Raw genomic sequence first — 17,824 nt, 5'->3', positions numbered from 1 at the left:
CAGCCAGCTTGGATTACTAACAGAGAGAGAGAGGACTACATCAGCAGCCAGCTTGGATTACTAACAGAGAGAGAGGACTACATCAGCAGCCAGCTTGGATTACTAACAGAGAGAGAGAGACTACATCAGCAGCCAGCTTGGATTACTAACAGAGAGAGAGAGGACTACATCAGCAGCCAGCTTGGATTACTAACAGAGAGAGAGAGGACTACATCAGCAGCCAGCTTGGATTACTAACAGAGAGAGAGAGGACTACATCAGCAGCCAGCTTGGATTACTAACAGAGAGAGAGAGGACTACATCAGCAGCCAGCTTGGATTACTAACAGAGAGAGAGGACTACATCAGCAGCCAGCTTGGATTACTAACAGAGAGAGAGAGGACTACATCAGCAGCCAGCTTGGATTACTAACAGAGAGAGAGGACTACATCAGCAGCCAGCTTGGATTACTAACAGAGAGAGAGGACTACATCAGCAGCCAGCTTGGATTACTAACAGAGAGAGAGAGGACTACATCAGCAGCCAGCTTGGATTACTAACAGAGAGAGAGAGGACTACATCAGCAGCCAGCTTGGATTACTAACAGAGAGAGAGAGGACTACATCAGCAGACAGCTTGGATTACTAACAGAGAGAGAGAGGACTACATCAGCAGCCAGCTTGGATTACTAACAGAGAGAGAGAGGACTACATCAGCAGCCAGCTTGGATTACTAACAGAGAGAGAGAGGACTACATCAGCAGACAGCTTGGATTACTAACAGAGAGAGAGAGGACTACATCAGCAGCCAGCTTGGATTACTAACAGAGAGAGAGAGGACTACATCAGCAGACAGCTTGGATTACTAACAGACACAGAGAAGATGACAATGTCAATGTTTACACCTCCACCGCACCTTCCAAGAAACCATTTCAGTTTTGGTTGGTTGAACACAGACAGACACACACACACACCACTATGCTTGATAACACAGCAAGGGGGCATGTTTTTCCCCTCACACACACCTAAATCCCTCAGTCCACTCCAGAGTCCATCTAGACCCCGGATGTCCCATTACTCTTAACTGAAATGAATGGGGGGGGAAGAGCTCTCCTTAAAACAAACCAACTCTGGTCTCCCTCTATCCCACATCCATTAGACAGCTGGCCTTATTTCATTAGCAGTTTGAAATATGATATTACCATTTGGGAGGAGGAAGACAAACCAGGGTAATACTTCACAATTACTACGCAGCCATTTCACAGAAGACAGGGAGAGAAAGGAGAGGGGAGGCTGGCTGACAAGCAATATCTATCACCAACATCATTGGTATAGAGCGGGGGGGGGGGGGGGGGGGGGACAATACCTCGGGCCTGATTCAGACAGAGCACATTAGAACCCCACATTTGGAGTTCTGGATCCAGTTGTGCTGCTCTTGAATATCCACAGACATAGTCGCCAAAACACCTTTTCCTCCTAACTTATTTCCAGAGAGCAACCGAGGGAGAGACTTGACACTAAGCTAATCTAATTTGACTGTGTTGGGGAGAGAAGAACTAATGGATTGTGGGGCAGATGGCCCAGCAGGTGTATGTGAGCGTGGGACAGAGAGACGGGGGCTTTTCTCCTTTGTTTCTTCACGCATTCCTCTCATTTTACCTCGTTTAATAGTAAAGAGGGGATGGAAGAAAAAGGGGGTGGTAGTGGCCTTTTGCCCTGCTGTGGTGTCACTCTTCTGTTTGACTCGGGGGAAGGAAGGAAGGAAGGAAGGAAGGGGAATGAGGGGATGTGGGGGGAGAGAGACCTATTCTGACCTGTCAGGAACTCACAACCCCCTTAACCCCAGGCAGACTCCCCTCACATTTCTCATTCCCCTCCTCCAATCTCTCCATCTACATCCTCCCCCTTCCATTCCTGTCCCCGCTCTCTCCTGTTGCCAGGGCAACGGCGGCCCAGCAGGCCCTGTCTGACGGTGGTGATCATTATGTAAATTGGGCCTGGGCTTGACCATAGCAGGCTGTAAAATCATATTACGCGCACAGAGGCAGGTCATTAAATAGAATTTTTCTGGGCTGTCGATCAGATCAGAGGGAGAAATTAATGGGGGATAAGAGGGAGGAGGAGGGGAGCGCGGGGGGTGACTAGTCTTCCTCCCTGGAAACAAGAAGAGACACACAGCTAGATCTGTAGAGGCTGGACTCAAACTAACAACCAAATATCCTCAGTGTTTCAAACACACTACACATAACATGCACAATAGACAACAAAACAGCCACCATTTTCAATCGTTCATTCCCTATTCCTGGTATAAAGGGACTTGCATGGACTGGAAGGTGTTCTGAGGTGAGTATACACGCTGTTCTTTCTGGGTGAGCGGCTCGCTGGCACAAGCAGAGCTGGAACACCAGGTGCTCAGACAGCCATGACCTCACCAACGGCATGTTGCCTTTAGGGTTCGACCAGGTTACAACATTCCTGGAACGTTCTCCCGCCCTTAACGTCGACTCTGGAGTACCTGTTCCTGTTCTGGTCAGCTGGTGAGGTACTCCTGGCTCTGACCAGGATGTAGAAAAAGTATAAAAATGTATGAACAGAATGTATGGAAAGTGCTCTATAAATACTCAGGGGTAAGAAATCCTTGAGCAGCAACTGTCACTAATCTTCTCTTTTCTCCTCAGAGGCAGGCATCCTCTCTCCTTTGAAAAGGCCTGAGATACTGACTGACCAAAAGCATCCAGGGAACTCCATTCAAAAGACCCAGAAAGAAACACTGAGATACCGACTGACCAAAAGCATCCAGGGAACTCCATTCAAAAGACCCAGAAAGAAACACTGAGATACCGACTGACCAAAAGCATCCAGGGAACTCCATTCAAAAGAGACAGAAAGAAACACTGTTATATCGGCTGTCAAAAGGCCAAAACTAGTCAGATGTCAGGCGCGAATCACTACCCAGTAAACATAGAGGGGACAAGTAGCAGAGTTTCAGTACAATACTAGTCAGATGTCAGGAGCGAATCACTACCCAGTAAACATAGAGGGGACAAGTAGCAGAGTTTCAGTACAATACTAGTCAGATGTCAGGAGCGAATCACTACCCAGTAAACATAGAGGGGACAAGTAGCAGAGTTTCAGTACAATACTAGTCAGATGTCAGGAGCGAATCACTACCCAGTAAACATAGAGGGGACAAGTAGCAGAGTTTCAGTACAATACTAGTCAGATGTCAGGAGCGAATCACTACCCAGTAAACATAGAGGGGACAAGTAGCAGAGTTTCAGTACAATACTAGTCAGATGTCAGGAGCGAATCACTACCCAGTAAACATAGAGGGGACAAGTAGCAGAGTTTCAGTACAATACTAGTCAGATGTCAGGAGCGAATCACTACCCAGTAAACATAGAGGGGACAAGTAGCAGAGTTTCAGTACAATACTAGTCAGATGTCAGGAGCGAATCACTACCCAGTAAACATAGAGGGGACAAGTAGCAGAGTTTCAGTACAATACTAGTCAGATGTCAGGAGCGAATCACTACCCAGTAAACATAGAGGGGACAAGTAGCAGAGTTTCAGTACAATACTAGTCAGATGTCAGGAGCGAATCACTACCCAGTAAACATAGAGGGGACAAGTAGCAGAGTTTCAGTACAATACTAGTCAGATGTCAGGAGCGAATCACTACCCAGTAAACATAGAGGGGACAAGTAGCAGAGTTTCAGTACAATACTAGTCAGATGTCAGGAGCGAATCACTACCCAGTAAACATAGAGGGGACAAGTAGCAGAGTTTCAGTACAATACTAGTCAGATGTCAGGAGCGAATCACTACCCAGTAAACACAGAGGGGACAAGTAGCAGAGTTTCAGTACAATACTAGTCAGATGTCAGGAGCGAATCACTACCCAGTAAACATAGAGGGGACAAGTAGCAGAGTTTCAGTACAATACTAGTCAGATGTCAGGAGCGAATCACTACCCAGTAAACACAGAGGGGACAAGTAGCAGAGTTTCAGTACAATACTAGTCAGATGTCAGGAGCGAATCACTACCCAGTAAACATAGAGGGGACAAGTAGCAGAGTTTCAGTACAATACTAGTCAGATGTCAGGAGCCAATCACTACCCAGTAAACATAGAGGGGACAAGTAGCAGAGTTTCAGTACAATACTAGTCAGATGTCAGGAGCGAATCACTACCCAGTAAACATAGAGGGGACAAGTAGCAGAGTTTCAGTACAATACTAGTCAGATGTCAGGAGCCAATCACTACCCAGTAAACATAGAGGGGACAAGTAGCAGAGTTTCAGTATAATACTAGTCAGATGTCAGGAGCCAATCACTACCCAGTAAACACAGAGGGGACAAGTAGCAGAGTTTCAGTACAATACTAGTCAGATGTCAGGAGCCAATCACTACCCAGTAAACATAGAGGGGACAAGTAGCAGAGTTTCAGTACAATACTAGTCAGATGTCAGGAGCGAATCACTACCCAGTAAACATAGAGGGGACAAGTAGCAGAGTTTCAGTACAATACTAGTCAGATGTCAGGAGCAAATCACTACCCAGTAAACACAGAGGGGACAAGTAGCAGAGTTTCAGTACAATACTAGTCAGATGTCAGGAGCCAATCACTACCCAGTAAACATAGAGGGGACAAGTAGCAGAGTTTCAGTACAATACTAGTCAGATGTCAGGAGCCAATCACTACCCAGTAAACATAGAGGGGACAAGTAGCAGAGTTTCAGTACAATACTAGTCAGATGTCATTTTATGGACACTTGTGGAAGATCTACTTATGGTTTCACTACACTCGTTCAGTAAATAACGCTACCTCATAACGCCTAGGGCTGGCAATTACCAGGGACCTTTAATACAATATTATCCCAATACATAACGGTATAGAACCCCCCCATCACATTCATATGTTGGAGAGAGACCAGAGAAACAAAATGGTGCCAACGAGTGTTGACGTCGTGGGAAGACTTGGACTGCCGACCACCTAATGGGTCCAATCTCCAGTGTTCGCACGCACGGCGTCGACTCAACGCCAAAAGCTTTTAGGCCAGGAGGCGGATAAAATAGGGTATTGTCACTTTAAGCCAATGAAAAGCAAGCCCTTGAGTGGCGTGCCAGTAAAGGCTGTTCACTCCGGCTCCACAATTACAGGTACTCAGTGGCTCAGAGCTGTCTGCTGCTGCTAGTATAGAGGCCTCTCAGAGGATGGCCTTGTCAATAGCTCTGTGTTGAAAACCATTTGCCTGTTTGTCGCTGGAAGCCGCTAGCCGAGTGGAGAGGACGAGACTGATGAGGTTTCAATTGGCAGGAAAACAACTGGTGACAGGTAGTCACAGTGTCACACGCTGAACGAGAGAGCCACAGTGGTTTATGGAACACACACACATTTCCCTATCCGTCTCAAAGACGTCACGCTACTCGGCCATCATTGCAATCCTCTGCCTCAGTAGCAGCCCCTCATTGTTCATGTGCAGCAGATCCCTCCTCCTCCCGGCCCCTCATTGTTAATGTGCAGCAGATCCCTCCTCCTCCCGGCCCCTCATTGTTCATGTGCAGCAGATCCCTCCTCCTCCCGGCCCCTCATTGTTAATGTGCAGCAGATCCCTCCTCCTCCCGGCCCCTCATTGTTAATGTGCAGCAGATCCCTCCTCCCGGCCCCTCATTGTTAATGTGCAGCAGATCCCTCCTCCTCCCGGCCACTCATTGTTCATGTGCAGCAGATGCCTCCTCCTCCCGGCCCCTCATTGTTAATGTGCAGCAGATCCCTCCTCCTCCCGGCCCCTCATTTTTCATGTACAGCAGATCCCTCCTCCTCCCGGCCCCTCATTGTTAATGTGCAGCAGATCCCTCCTCCTCCCGGCCCCTCATTGTTAATATGCAGCAGATCCCGCCTCCCGGCCCCTCATTGTTAATGTGCAGCAGATCCCGCCTCCCGGCCCCTCATTGTTCATGAGCAGCAGATCCCTCCTCCTCCCGGCCCCTCATTGTTCATGTGCAGCAGATCCCTCCTCCCGGCCCCTCATTGTTCATGTGCAGCAGATCCATCCTCCCGTCCCCTCATTGTTCATGTGCAGCAGATCCCTCCTCCCGGCCCCTCATTGTTAATGTGCAGCAGATCCCTCCTCCTCCCGGCCCCTCACTGTTCATGTGCAGCAGATCCCGCCTCCCGGCCCCTCATTGTTAATGTGCAGCAGATCCCGCCTCCCGGCCCCTCATTGTTCATGAGCAGCAGATCCCTCCTCCTCCCGGCCCCTCATTGTTCATGTGCAGCAGATCCCTCCTCCCGGCCCCTCATTGTTCATGTGCAGCAGATCCATCCTCCCGTCCCCTCATTGTTCATGTGCAGCAGATCCCTCCTCCCGGCCCCTCATTGTTAATGTGCAGCAGATCCCTCCTCCTCCCGGCCCCTCACTGTTCATGTGCAGCAGATCCCTCCTCCCGGCCCCTCATTGTTAATGTGCAGCAGATCCCTCCTCCTCCCGGCCCCTCATTGTTAATGTGCAGCAGATCCCTCCTCCTCCCGGCCCCTCATTGTTAATGTGCAGCAGATCCCTCCTCCTCCCGGCCCCTCATTGTTCATGTGCAGCAGATCCCTCCTCCCAGCCCCTCATTGTTCATGTGCAGCAGATCCCTCCTCCCGGCCCCTCATTGTTCATGTGCAGCAGATCCCTCCTCCCAGCCCCTCATTGTTAATGTGCAGCAGATCCCTCCTCCTCCCGGCCCCTCATTGTTCATGTGCAGCAGATCCCTCCTCCTCCCGGCCCCTCATTGTTCATGTGCAGCAGATCCCTCCTCCTCCCGGCCCCTCATTGTTCATGTGCAGCAGATCCCTCCTCCTCCCGGCCCCTCATTGTTCATGTGCAGCAGATCGGTGTCTAACAGTTTATTGATGTATGCATTTACCTCCCTGTTGATTGGCTGGGAGCTGGGCCAGGGGCCACTCCTAATAGGCAGGGACACACTACTGAGACCTGACAGACAGACAGATGCTACTGGAACCTGACACACACATACTCAGGAGGGAGGGCTAACTCACACAAACCTCCATCCTGTCACAAGGAGCATAGAAAATTGTTGCTATTTTTCTACAAATCACTAAGTTCATTATAGGGGCCTGGAGAATGGACAGACACACAATATTTCCTTTAATTATCCCTGCAACCAGACACTTGTCCATTCCACTGGATCAGCATTCTGACTGACACATAAAACCCAGTGGGGTGGATGTGTAACACAAAACGGCTTCAACGAGACCTTCATCGTCTTGTGGGACTGTAGCAGCAGATCCAGGCTGACCAGATTGATGAAGCACGTTTCACAGACACTAGTAACCTCCATCCATGTGTGTGTTCTCCCAGGCCGTTTGTTTTGGCTCACAGACAAGTCGGCTATCATCACCTTGGCAAACAATTCCTAGAATCCTGTGGAAATAATTCATTTGAACAAGCTCTCCCTCACACACCTCTCTCCCTCCCACTCAGGCCACAAACAGGACCCTAAATAAAGCTCCCTCTCTGTGAAGCCTCGTTATCGACAAGCAGGGGAGGAATTGAGCAAACACAGTGGAAAAACTGAGCGCCTGAGGAAGAAAGCCCAGGTTCTCAATCAGAGCAACAGAGAGAGAAAGAAAATATGAGAGAAAATATGAGAGAGAGAAACTAAGCAGCGAATAAGATGGAGTACCCTCTGAACTCCTCACACTGACACACTGAGAGACACAGCGCTCAGCGGGCCTCGTTGCCGTGGCAGCCTAATGAGCTGCGCTAATTAAAATCACTTATTGACAGCGAAGTGAGGGTGACTATCTCCACCCCGCACCACCCTTGACACCCCACGCCGCCGCATCATAAGAGCTCTGTCAAAACAAAATCACCCCCATGGCTGCCATAGAGCCCTGCCTACCCACCCGGGGCACCGCCAGGATGTGTTAGACTAGAAGTATGTTTATATTATGTACATGCAGCTTTGTATATACACATATCCATGCGTGTTTGAAGGGAGCACACACACACAAACTAGCTCCACTGAAAAAAGGGGGCAAAGACAGATAGCCATGTTTCCTCCACTACCAAGTAAATCCTACTCAGAGCAGGGGAACAATATGCTGCCTGCATCCAATAATACAGACCAACCCTCCTCTCCCCCTCCCTTCACCACCAGCAACCAGGATAAGAGGAGAGAGATGCTCACTGTTTACACCACCTCCTCTCCCCCTCCCTTCACCACCAGCAACCTGGATAAGAGGAGAGAGATGCTCACTGTTTACACCACCTCCTCTCCCCCTCCCTTCACCAGCAGCAACCAGGATAAGAGGAGAGAGATGCTCACTGTTTACACCACCTCCTCTCCCCCTCCCTTCACCAGCAGCAACCAGGATAAGAGGAGAGAGATGCTCACTGTTTACACCACCTCCTCTCCCCCTCCCTTCACCACCAGCAACCTGGATAAGAGGAGAGAGAGATGCTCACTGTTTACACCACCTCCTCTCCCCCTCCCTTCACCACCAGCAACCAGGATAAGAGGAGAGAGAGATGCTCACTGTTTACACCACCTCCTCTCCCCCTCCCTTCACCACCAGCAACCTGGATAAGAGGAGAGAGATGCTCACTGTTTACACCACCTCCTCTCCCCCTCCCTTCACCACCAGCAACCAGGATAAGAGGAGAGAGAGATGCTCACTGTTTACACCACACTGATGTCATCATAAACACTAGTGTTCAGTGGGGAGCGATGGGGGGGTCATTCATTATTCACACCACTCACTAGACTCCATTGGTCTTATTGCTAAAGAAAAGGCGAGCGAGGGAGAGGGCCAGTCCATTAACCTGTTTACACAGCGGTTTCATCCTTCACCTCCCATCCTCACTCTGTTTACTTCCCATCCCACCGCTGTTTACCTCCAATCCTCCCTCGCTCTTCCCACTGTCCACCTCCCATCTATCCTCGCTCTTCCCACCTCCCATCCTCCCTCGCTCTTCCCACTGTACACCTCCCATCCTCCCTCGCTCTTCCCACCGCCCATCCTCCCTCGCTCTTCCCACTGTCCACCTCCCATCCCACAGCTGTCCATCTCCTGCCCTCTTCCCACCCCTGTCCATCTCCTTCCCTCCCTCCCACCTCCCTCCCTCTTCCCACCTCCTGTCAGTGATAAGAGCCTGACAGAACCTTCTGGGGATCTAGTTCCCCGTGGGACACATTTGGCACACACACACGTATCTAGGCAGCCACAAAAATATGCAGACGCACATACGCACGCACACACTTCTCATCCTGATAAATCAGCCATGCTGCTCCAATCCACCATCCTCCCACTGATGCCATTAACCTTGCAGGCTCGGAGGGTGAGTCAAAGACCCGTCCCCCTCTCCTCCTCAACCGGCCTGCCTAAAGCCCGTCCTCCTCGATCGGCCTGCCTAAAGCCCATCCCCTCCTCCTCGATCGGCCTGCCTAAAGCCCATCCCCTCCTCCTCGACCGGCCTGCCTAAAGCCCATCCCCTCCTCCTCGACCGGCCTGCCTAAAGCCCATCCCCTCCTCCTCGACCGGCCTGCCTAAAGCCCATCCCCTCCTCCTCGACCGGCCTGCCTAAAGCCCATCCCCTCCTCCTCGACCGGCCTGCCTAAAGCCCATCCCCTCCTCCTCGATCGGCCTGCCTAAAGCCCATCCCCTCCTCCTCGACCGGCCTGCCTAAAGCCCATCCCCTCCTCCTCGACCGGCCTGCCTAAAGCCCATCCCCTCCTCCTCGACCAGCCTGCCTAAAGCCCATCCCCTCCTCCTCGACCAGCCTGCCTAAAGCCCATCCCCTCCTCCTCAACCAGCCTGCCTAAAGCCCATCCCCTCCTCCTCAACCAGCCTGCCTAAAGCCCATCCCCTCCTCCTCGACCAGCCTGCCTAAAGCCCATCCCCTCCTCCTCAACCAGCCTGCCTAAAGCCCGTCCCCCTCGACCAGCCTGCCTAAAGCCCGTCCCCTCCTCCTCGACCAGCCTGCCTAAAGCCCGTCCCCTCCTCCTCGACCAGCCTGCCTAAAGCCCGTCCCCTCCTCCTCGACCAGCCTGCCTAAAGCCCGTCCCCTCCTCCTCGACCAGCCTGCCTAAAGCCCGTCCCCTCCTCCTCGACCAGCCTGCCTAAAGCCCGTCCCCTCCTCCTCGACCAGCTTGCCTAAAGCCCATCCCCTCCTCCTCGACCAGCCTGCCTAAAGCCCATGTTCATACATCATATTACAGTGCTAATGACACACAGGCACAGCCCATCTCTCACTGCACATCCCACTGAGAAGGGGGTGGGGGGTAAAGAGGAGGAAAATAAATAACAAGGAAATAGCGAGAAACCAGGAAAGACAGAAGAGAGATGAAAGGAACCAGAGGGAGACTAGAGAAGACTGCGTGATAGATGCCACAAATCACCTCGCCACTAAAAAGCCCGCTTCACAGCCCGGTGGATATTGACAGACTGTTTGACTGAGCACTGTTCCCCCTTCCTCTCTCTAAGGCGGCCATTTTGTCTGTTTCTCCAGTAGTGAGGCAGGTCTAATGTCTCCTCCACTCACAGCCAGGCTGAGGCGGAGGGAGCCCTCTGGTTGGCTTCTACTGCTGATTAATACTTTCTGCTGAGAGGCAGCTGACCTAATGAGGTTTTAGACTGGCTGGCTGGCTCTGCTGCCTTTAGTGGAGTCAGACTCGTCACTGGGAGAAACACACACAAACACACACTCAGTCCTTGCCAGACTTCACTTTAATCTTATCAAAGCAGCCCCATCAGGCCGCCTGCCCCGCTCGCTATTTAGCCCGTCAGCGTTTTCACAGACAGGAAGGGAGTCGGTGTGTGTGTGTGCGCGCATGTGTTACTTTGAGGAGTGTTTATGACTGAGGGCATAGACTAAGGTCTCGTATGTGTGCGTGTGTTTTTCAGGAGGCAATGAGAACGTGAGGTGTGTGTCTGTTGCCTGTGTGACTGAGAAACATTTAAAGCATTTAAGACTGAGGGCATCGACTAAGGTTGTGTGTCATTGAACAATCATAGCTCTTGCTTTCCAATCCCCTACAAACAGACACAGCACAATGTGTCAGACATAATGAGTACATACATACATGCACACAGTGTGATTATTTGTGAATAATCAGATTAATATAATAGTTTGATTAAAACATTTACAAGCTTTGCAAGAAAAACACATTTCCCTAATAATAAAGAGGGAGGCTCTCGGCTGGTGCCAGCACAGGCGCAGATCAAATACACCACTGGAACACCGGTGTTTACATGTCCTAATAATTCTAAAGATTGCTCAGAAAAACAGGTGCCTACTGCCATAATCAGATTAATATCACATTATTACTGTGCATGTAAACATACTCAATGACTCACAAGCTGATGTCCCCATCTTCCTTCATTTAACTGACAGACGCTGGACTGATAGAGGTCGCCATACGCTGGACTGATAGAGGTCCCCATACGCTGGACTGATAGAGGTCGCCATACGCTGGACTGATAGAGGTCGCCATACGCTGGACTGATAGAGGTCCCCATACGCTGGACTGATAGAGGTCCCCATACGCTGGACTGATAGAGGTCCCCATACGCTGGACTGATAGAGGTCCCATACGCTGGACTGATAGAGGTCGCCGTACGCTGGACTGATAGAGGGCCCATACGCTGGACTGATAGAGGGCCCCGTACGCTGGACTGATAGAGGGCCCCGTACGCTGGACTGATAGAGGGCCCCGTACGCTGGACTGATAGAGGGCCCCGTACGCTGGACTGATAGAGGGCCCCGTACGCTGGACTGATAGAGGGCCCATAGGCTGGACTGATAGAGGGCCCATAGGCTGGACTGATAGAGGGCCCATACGCTGGACTGATAGAGGGCCCATACGCTGGACTGATAGAGGGCCCATACGCTGGACTGATAGAGGGCCCATACGCTGGACTGATAGAGGGCCCATACGCTGGACTGATAGAGGGCCCATAGGCTGGACTGATAGAGGAACCATAGGCTGGACTGATAGAGGAACCATAGGCTGGACTGATAGAGGAACCATAGGCTGGACTGATAGAGGGCCCATACGCTGGACTGATAGAGGGCCCATACGCTGGACTGATAGAGGGCCCATACGCTGGACTGATAGAGGGCCCATACGCTGGACTGATAGAGGGCCCATACGCTGGACTGATAGAGGGCCCATACGCTGGACTGATAGAGGGCCCATACGCTGGACTGATAGAGGGCCCATACGCTGGACTGATAGAGGGCCCATACGCTGGACTGATAGAGGGCCCATACGCTGGACTGATAGAGGGCCCATATGCTGGACTGATAGAGGGCCCATAGGCTGGACTGATAGAGGGCCCATAGGCTGGACTGATAGAGGGCCCATACGCTGGACTGATAGAGGGCCCATACGCTGGACAGATAGAGGGCCCATACGCTGGACTGATAGAGGGCCCATACGCTGGACTGATAGAGGGCCCATACGCTGGACTGATAGAGGGCCCATACGCTGGACTGATAGAGGGCCCATACGCTGGACTGATAGAGGGCCCATACGCTGGACTGATAGAGGGCCCATACGCTGGACAGATAGAGGCAAAATATGCTAACAACCACACTTTCAAAGTAGACAGATAAGGATAATGCTACATACCTGTTTGTGCATCTCAATGTTCAGCCCATAGGACATCTCATAGTACTGGAAAAGACAAGAGTCACATATAGAAACATTCATATCCCATTCATTTACTAGTTACAATATCAAAAAAGGTAAATAGTGGACAAGTGAAAGCTGAGTTTTCCATGGGAAGCAGTCTGCATGTCAGAATGCTGGACTCCTGAGCAGGGCTAGGGGGAGAGAACTAGCTGTCCTAGCCCGTTACTGATTAACACTTCAAATCCTCCACCCAGGCCGGCTCAAAGGCTGTAGTGATCCCTCTATTTCTCCCTCTTTTTCTATCCCTTTCTTTGTTCTTCGAGCTCTTTTTGGGAGTCTAGGGGGTGAGCGAGGTGAACCGTGTCTGAGTGGATAGGGTAAATGCTAAGCTACAGGACTCCAATCCACTTCTTTTGAGCACAGTCCGATTTTAAAATGCTAAGTTGCTAACTCAATCAGTCTGGCAAAATACGAGTCTTTCAAAACAAATAGATTGTTGTCAATCGTAGATTAGACATCCGTAGCGATACTCACTATCAGGGCGTGAACCGGCGGCTGCCAGATTTGGCCTAGTTAGTCCATCCTGTTTATCTAACAACCCCCCCTCTCACACACTACCGCTAAACCGGTGCATGCGTTTCCTCAGAATAAAAAAAGAATGTTTAACTAAAGTACCAGTGCGTTTGGTTAAAGTCAATCCTGGCGTGGACAAATAAGATACGAGGACTTTATATGAACGGGGCCTCAGCTCAGAGTTGGGCCTCTGTTACATCATGTCTAGGGACTGACTGGTTATTTTCCATTCATTCACCAGCCCTGCTTGTGTTACCCAGAACCTCAGCTAGGCTCTTTGAGTTGGATCAATGTTGTAGCTTGACAGTAAATAGTCAGGCACAAATAACTTTGTACTATCTACACTTACAATTTCTATTTGATCACGGGCTTTGAAAATGAAAAGAATGATTTAAAAAGGGAGTGTTTGAACGTGGATCAGCCGGAGCTGTTGTTTTGGAGTTAAGTCACACATTCTAAAATGGCAACAATGTAAAGGTTAATACTGCTATTTGTTTTTTTAAATGGTAATATTTCACTTGACTGTGTCCTCTACTTGATGAGGTCATTCAGCCATAGGCCACAGTATTGTCTGCAAGTCATCCCGGATAGGAGGCCACCGCTAAACAGCTAGGCTAAAATAGAAATGTCATACTCCACCGTGACTAACTAGTTGTCTACCTGGCCAGGGGGTCCCTTCTATCCCCCCCCAACTCTCTCCATCCTTAATGAGAGCCCTGGGTGTCTTAGAAGGCCCTGGATGTGTCAGAAAGGCCCTGGGTATGTGAAGGCCCATAGGCCATAGCTCACCCTGGGAGAACACTGCCCTAAATAAATCAGCTTCACACACAAAGCCAGCAGGCCAGTCATTAACCCTTAGGGGGTCAGAGGCATAAAAGAGGCCATGGAGCCATTATAACCCCCCCCCCCCCATCATCACAAAGCCCCGTCCGTCACGCCCTTTTATCAACGGCCGGAGATTTGACCTCTGGTGGAGTTTCACAACAACCCCCACGCACTCCTTCTCTATAGGCACACACACACGCTTCCTCCAATCACAGGAGGCCCAATGTCCCTTTCTGGCCAATCACCTCACAGGGATGATCATGAGTCAACAATCTCAAATGCACCCAAAAATGTCACTCAAATTGCCTCTGCAAACAAACACGGTTGCTACCGTTTTATCTGAGGGAAAATAATAACATCTTACTAACCATCACATGCAGGGTTTTAGTTCCAGGAAGTGATTGTACTTGTATGTAGTGTGATATTCTTACCATGACATAGTGACGCTGCATCTCTGTCTTCTCATTGGCCAGTTTGTCGTACTCCACTTTGAGACTGAAAGAGGAGAAATATGGTCCATTATTATTAGCCAATATTTATGCTTTATTACATAATTAATACATGTTAGTCCATTTTACAGAAATCTATGGTTAAAAACACAATACACCATAACCACTCAATATAGTGGTACCATGTGAAAAATCAATTTTTCTAGATATTACCAACAAAACCTTCACATTTCCCATAACAAACATGCCACGTAAAACCCAGTGTTAGCAGACATCGCTAACTAGATTGATCACGAGCAGCCTAGTTCTTTCAGTTGAAGTACATCCTGTAAAAGTGGATGTCATTACCTGTGGTACTGGGCCTGCAGGAACTGAAACTCGTCTTTGATCCTGTCGCAGGACTCGGCCACGGTGAACTTGAAGCCAGGCTGCCCTGGTTGGTGTGGTGCCTAGAGAAAAGCAGTGTTGATATCAATAACCCCAATGGAGTGGTGGTGCAGCCACACCCATTACATAACGCCTAGATCTCAGCCCATTTCTATAACATAGACTATAACACATCACGCCTAGATCTCAGCCCATTTCTATAACATAGACTATAACACATCACGCCTAGATCTCAGCCCATTTCTATAACATAGACTAACACATCACACCTATATCTCAGCCCATTTCTATAACAGACTGTAACACATCACGCCTAGATCTCAGCCCATTTCTATAACATAGACTGTAACACATCACGCCTAGATCTCAGCCCATTTCTATAACATAGACTGTAACACATCACACCTAGATCTCAGCCCATTTCTATAACATAGACTATAACACATCACGCCTAGATCTCAGCCCATTTCTATAACATAGACTATAACACATCACGCCTAGATCTCAGCCCATTTCTATAACATAGACTGTAACACATCACGCCTAGATCTCAGCCCATTTCTATAACATAGACTATAACACATCACGCCTAGATCTCAGGCCATTAATATAACACATCACGCCTAGATCTCCGCCCATTTCTATAACATAACAGTCTATTTATAATCAATAGCAACAGAAACATGGCAAAATAGTATCATCATCCTTCATCATGCTTTCATAGCCTCCCTCTCCTATAGGCCTCTCTCTTCCGTGTAAAATGATTTTTTGCTGCTGCTGAATGGTGGTTTGTCAGTGTGGTACCCAAACGTTCCCTTGAGCCCTGCCTGGTGGCCGCTTTTATAATGGTGGGAAGAACCACTATCACTCAAGAGTGCGATGACAGAGGCGGGTCAGTGCGCCCGTCCTCAAAGAGCACGGGAAGGGGGGTGATCGGAGAGAGAGAGGAAATCACAACCTGATTTGTGAGGAATTAAATGCATGCCAATGATGCCGTGTAGTAAGCTTGATAATTACAGCATATCCGCTACTGCTTCAATGCAGCAGCTTGGAGGAATTTAGAGGGTAAAAAAAATATTCGCCCAGAAAATATATTTTTCACCTCTTACATATTGGCCCGTCTTTCGTTATTAAAACTGCTCATAAGAATCTTATACGTGAATCGATTGTTTATTTGCAGTTTCCTGTCGAAACGTGTTGTCGAGTGCCATAAACAGAGAGACTAGGCTACTCGACGTGCAGACCATAAATAGTAAGGTGCAGATCACGAGCTCGTGTCTGACAAGCTAATTATTTTGAAGGCGGCACATTTTGCATTAATTCGCATAATAATCTCAAGAGCTGGGATACTTACCGGATGCCGGCCCTGTGGATACATCTTGAATGTATCCTTTTTTGAGGGAAATCGGGGATACTTCAGTAATCCGAGTAGATGTGCGATAGTCCGCCACCCCTCCCTGTGCGCACAAGCGGTCGGACAATGCCAATCCTCCGCCGCGGAGAACACACTTCGACCCTCCGATCTCTCGATCTTTATTGTTGATTTTTAAGACCCTTTCCTTTCACCATCACAAACAAACAGAACAAAAAAGCAGAACAGAATGGATATTAGCTAAATTAATGTAGTAGGCAATAGGAACACGCACATAGCTTCAAAATATGTTCGTGACGACAGCAAGGAAATACTTGCTGAATTTAGTCAATGGCATGTGCAGATTATAGCCTCTATAATTTAACTCAATATCATCGCCTGGTCTGTCTCTCAAAAATACATGCCATAATAAACCGCTATTCTCGATTTGCACATATTTATCCGACATGTTGGGAAATGGTGATATCTAAATGGGTTTGCTTGACAGGTTTGTTGGCGTGTCAAGCCTTCACGCTAGAGTGATAATAGGCTACACTAGTAGACGGAAAAAACTACAATAGCCGCGTAGCACGGGTAACAATTTATCCAAAACCAAAAAGACCAGCCTTGCTACAATCAGAGTTGATACATTGTATCATGTTTTTGTATTATCTGCATTCGCAACAAATGTAACAATTTGCTGTTCGCCGAGCTGCAGTGTTCGAGCGCAACTGGAAAACAGAATATTTGACAAAACGGGCTGCGGGATTATGACATTCAGTCCACCAAGCTTGGTTATAAAACACAATGCTGTTTTCAAAGTAGCCCAGCCATGAAAGCTACACCACCCGTCTTGTTAGCGGGCTCTTCTCGGGTCTTCTTCTTTACCTTTGTCTCGATTGATTCCCCTCCCCTACGACGGCAATAATCCCTCTGTTGAACGAATTTTCACAATCCTCGGCTGGTAACCTTCCTTATGAGAATGAAAAAATGATCCAAAAGTAATCGCTGGTTACATGGAATCCTTGTCCCAGCCGAGCCCTTTGGAACTTCGGTGATCTCGTGGCGCCGCACGACCTGCCTCGACAATGCCTTTCCGATCCGACGTCGGAGAGCCGTCGATTAGAACGAGTTGTTGACCGCATAAAACTTCCAAGAAAGCCTTTCTTGACTTAATGCAATTATTGACGAGTCTTCTAGTAAATCCAAATACAATTTTGTAAGTTAAAAGAGGTTAAATCGTAGAAAAGTTGGATGTTGTAACGAAGCAATTGCTTGCATTCGATGTACCCAGCTTCTCCAACGCTTGCTGTACCACACACAGACTGTGCACTGACACGAGGACTCAACTGCCGCGAGAGGGCCTCTCACAAGCCAATCGGATTCTCCGAAGGAGTTTATCCGCAGTGGCCTATCAGAGAGGGATGTCCCCACGTGGGGTACATAGTACCCTTGTGTTCCCATTGGACTGTGATATATGACCTCATATATTCGCCATTTTGGATCTAAACTGGTATTCAACTGACGAACTTGTAATAAACAAAGGTAATTATAAATGTTTCTGCCACAAATGTCAGAATATACTGTTTGACTTTTAATCATTGATATATT

The 17,824-nt window shown here is 49.0% G+C and overlaps 1 protein-coding gene across 12 annotated transcripts in view; it reads right to left on the bottom strand.

Annotated features, from left to right (window-relative positions):
* The window catches only part of LOC139575589 (transducin-like enhancer protein 3-B), a 65,745-nt gene extending 48,196 nt beyond the window's left edge, over window positions 1–17,549 (bottom strand). For 10 of the 12 annotated variants that reach the window (XM_071400698.1, XM_071400699.1, XM_071400693.1 and 7 more), the window contains exons 1-5: window positions 17,102–17,548; window positions 16,217–16,421; window positions 14,824–14,924; window positions 14,458–14,521; window positions 12,626–12,670 (exon numbers count right to left, since the gene is read on the bottom strand). In XM_071400698.1, coding sequence (XP_071256799.1) covers window positions 12,626–12,670; window positions 14,458–14,521; window positions 14,824–14,924; window positions 16,217–16,240 — 234 coding nt within the window. In that variant the 5' untranslated portion in view covers window positions 16,241–16,421; window positions 17,102–17,548. Of the gene's footprint in view, window positions 1–12,625; window positions 12,671–14,457; window positions 14,522–14,823; window positions 14,925–16,216; window positions 16,422–17,101 lie in introns of all 12 variants that reach the window. The other 2 variants (XM_071400694.1, XM_071400695.1) reach the window with 1 other exon arrangement.
* Window positions 17,550–17,824: the final 275 nt, after the last annotated feature.

Source organism: Salvelinus alpinus, chromosome 5, assembly GCF_045679555.1.
Source record: "Salvelinus alpinus chromosome 5, SLU_Salpinus.1, whole genome shotgun sequence".
Classification (NCBI taxonomy): domain Eukaryota; kingdom Metazoa; phylum Chordata; class Actinopteri; order Salmoniformes; family Salmonidae; genus Salvelinus; species Salvelinus alpinus.
This window is presented reverse-complemented; position numbering and strand designations above follow the sequence as displayed.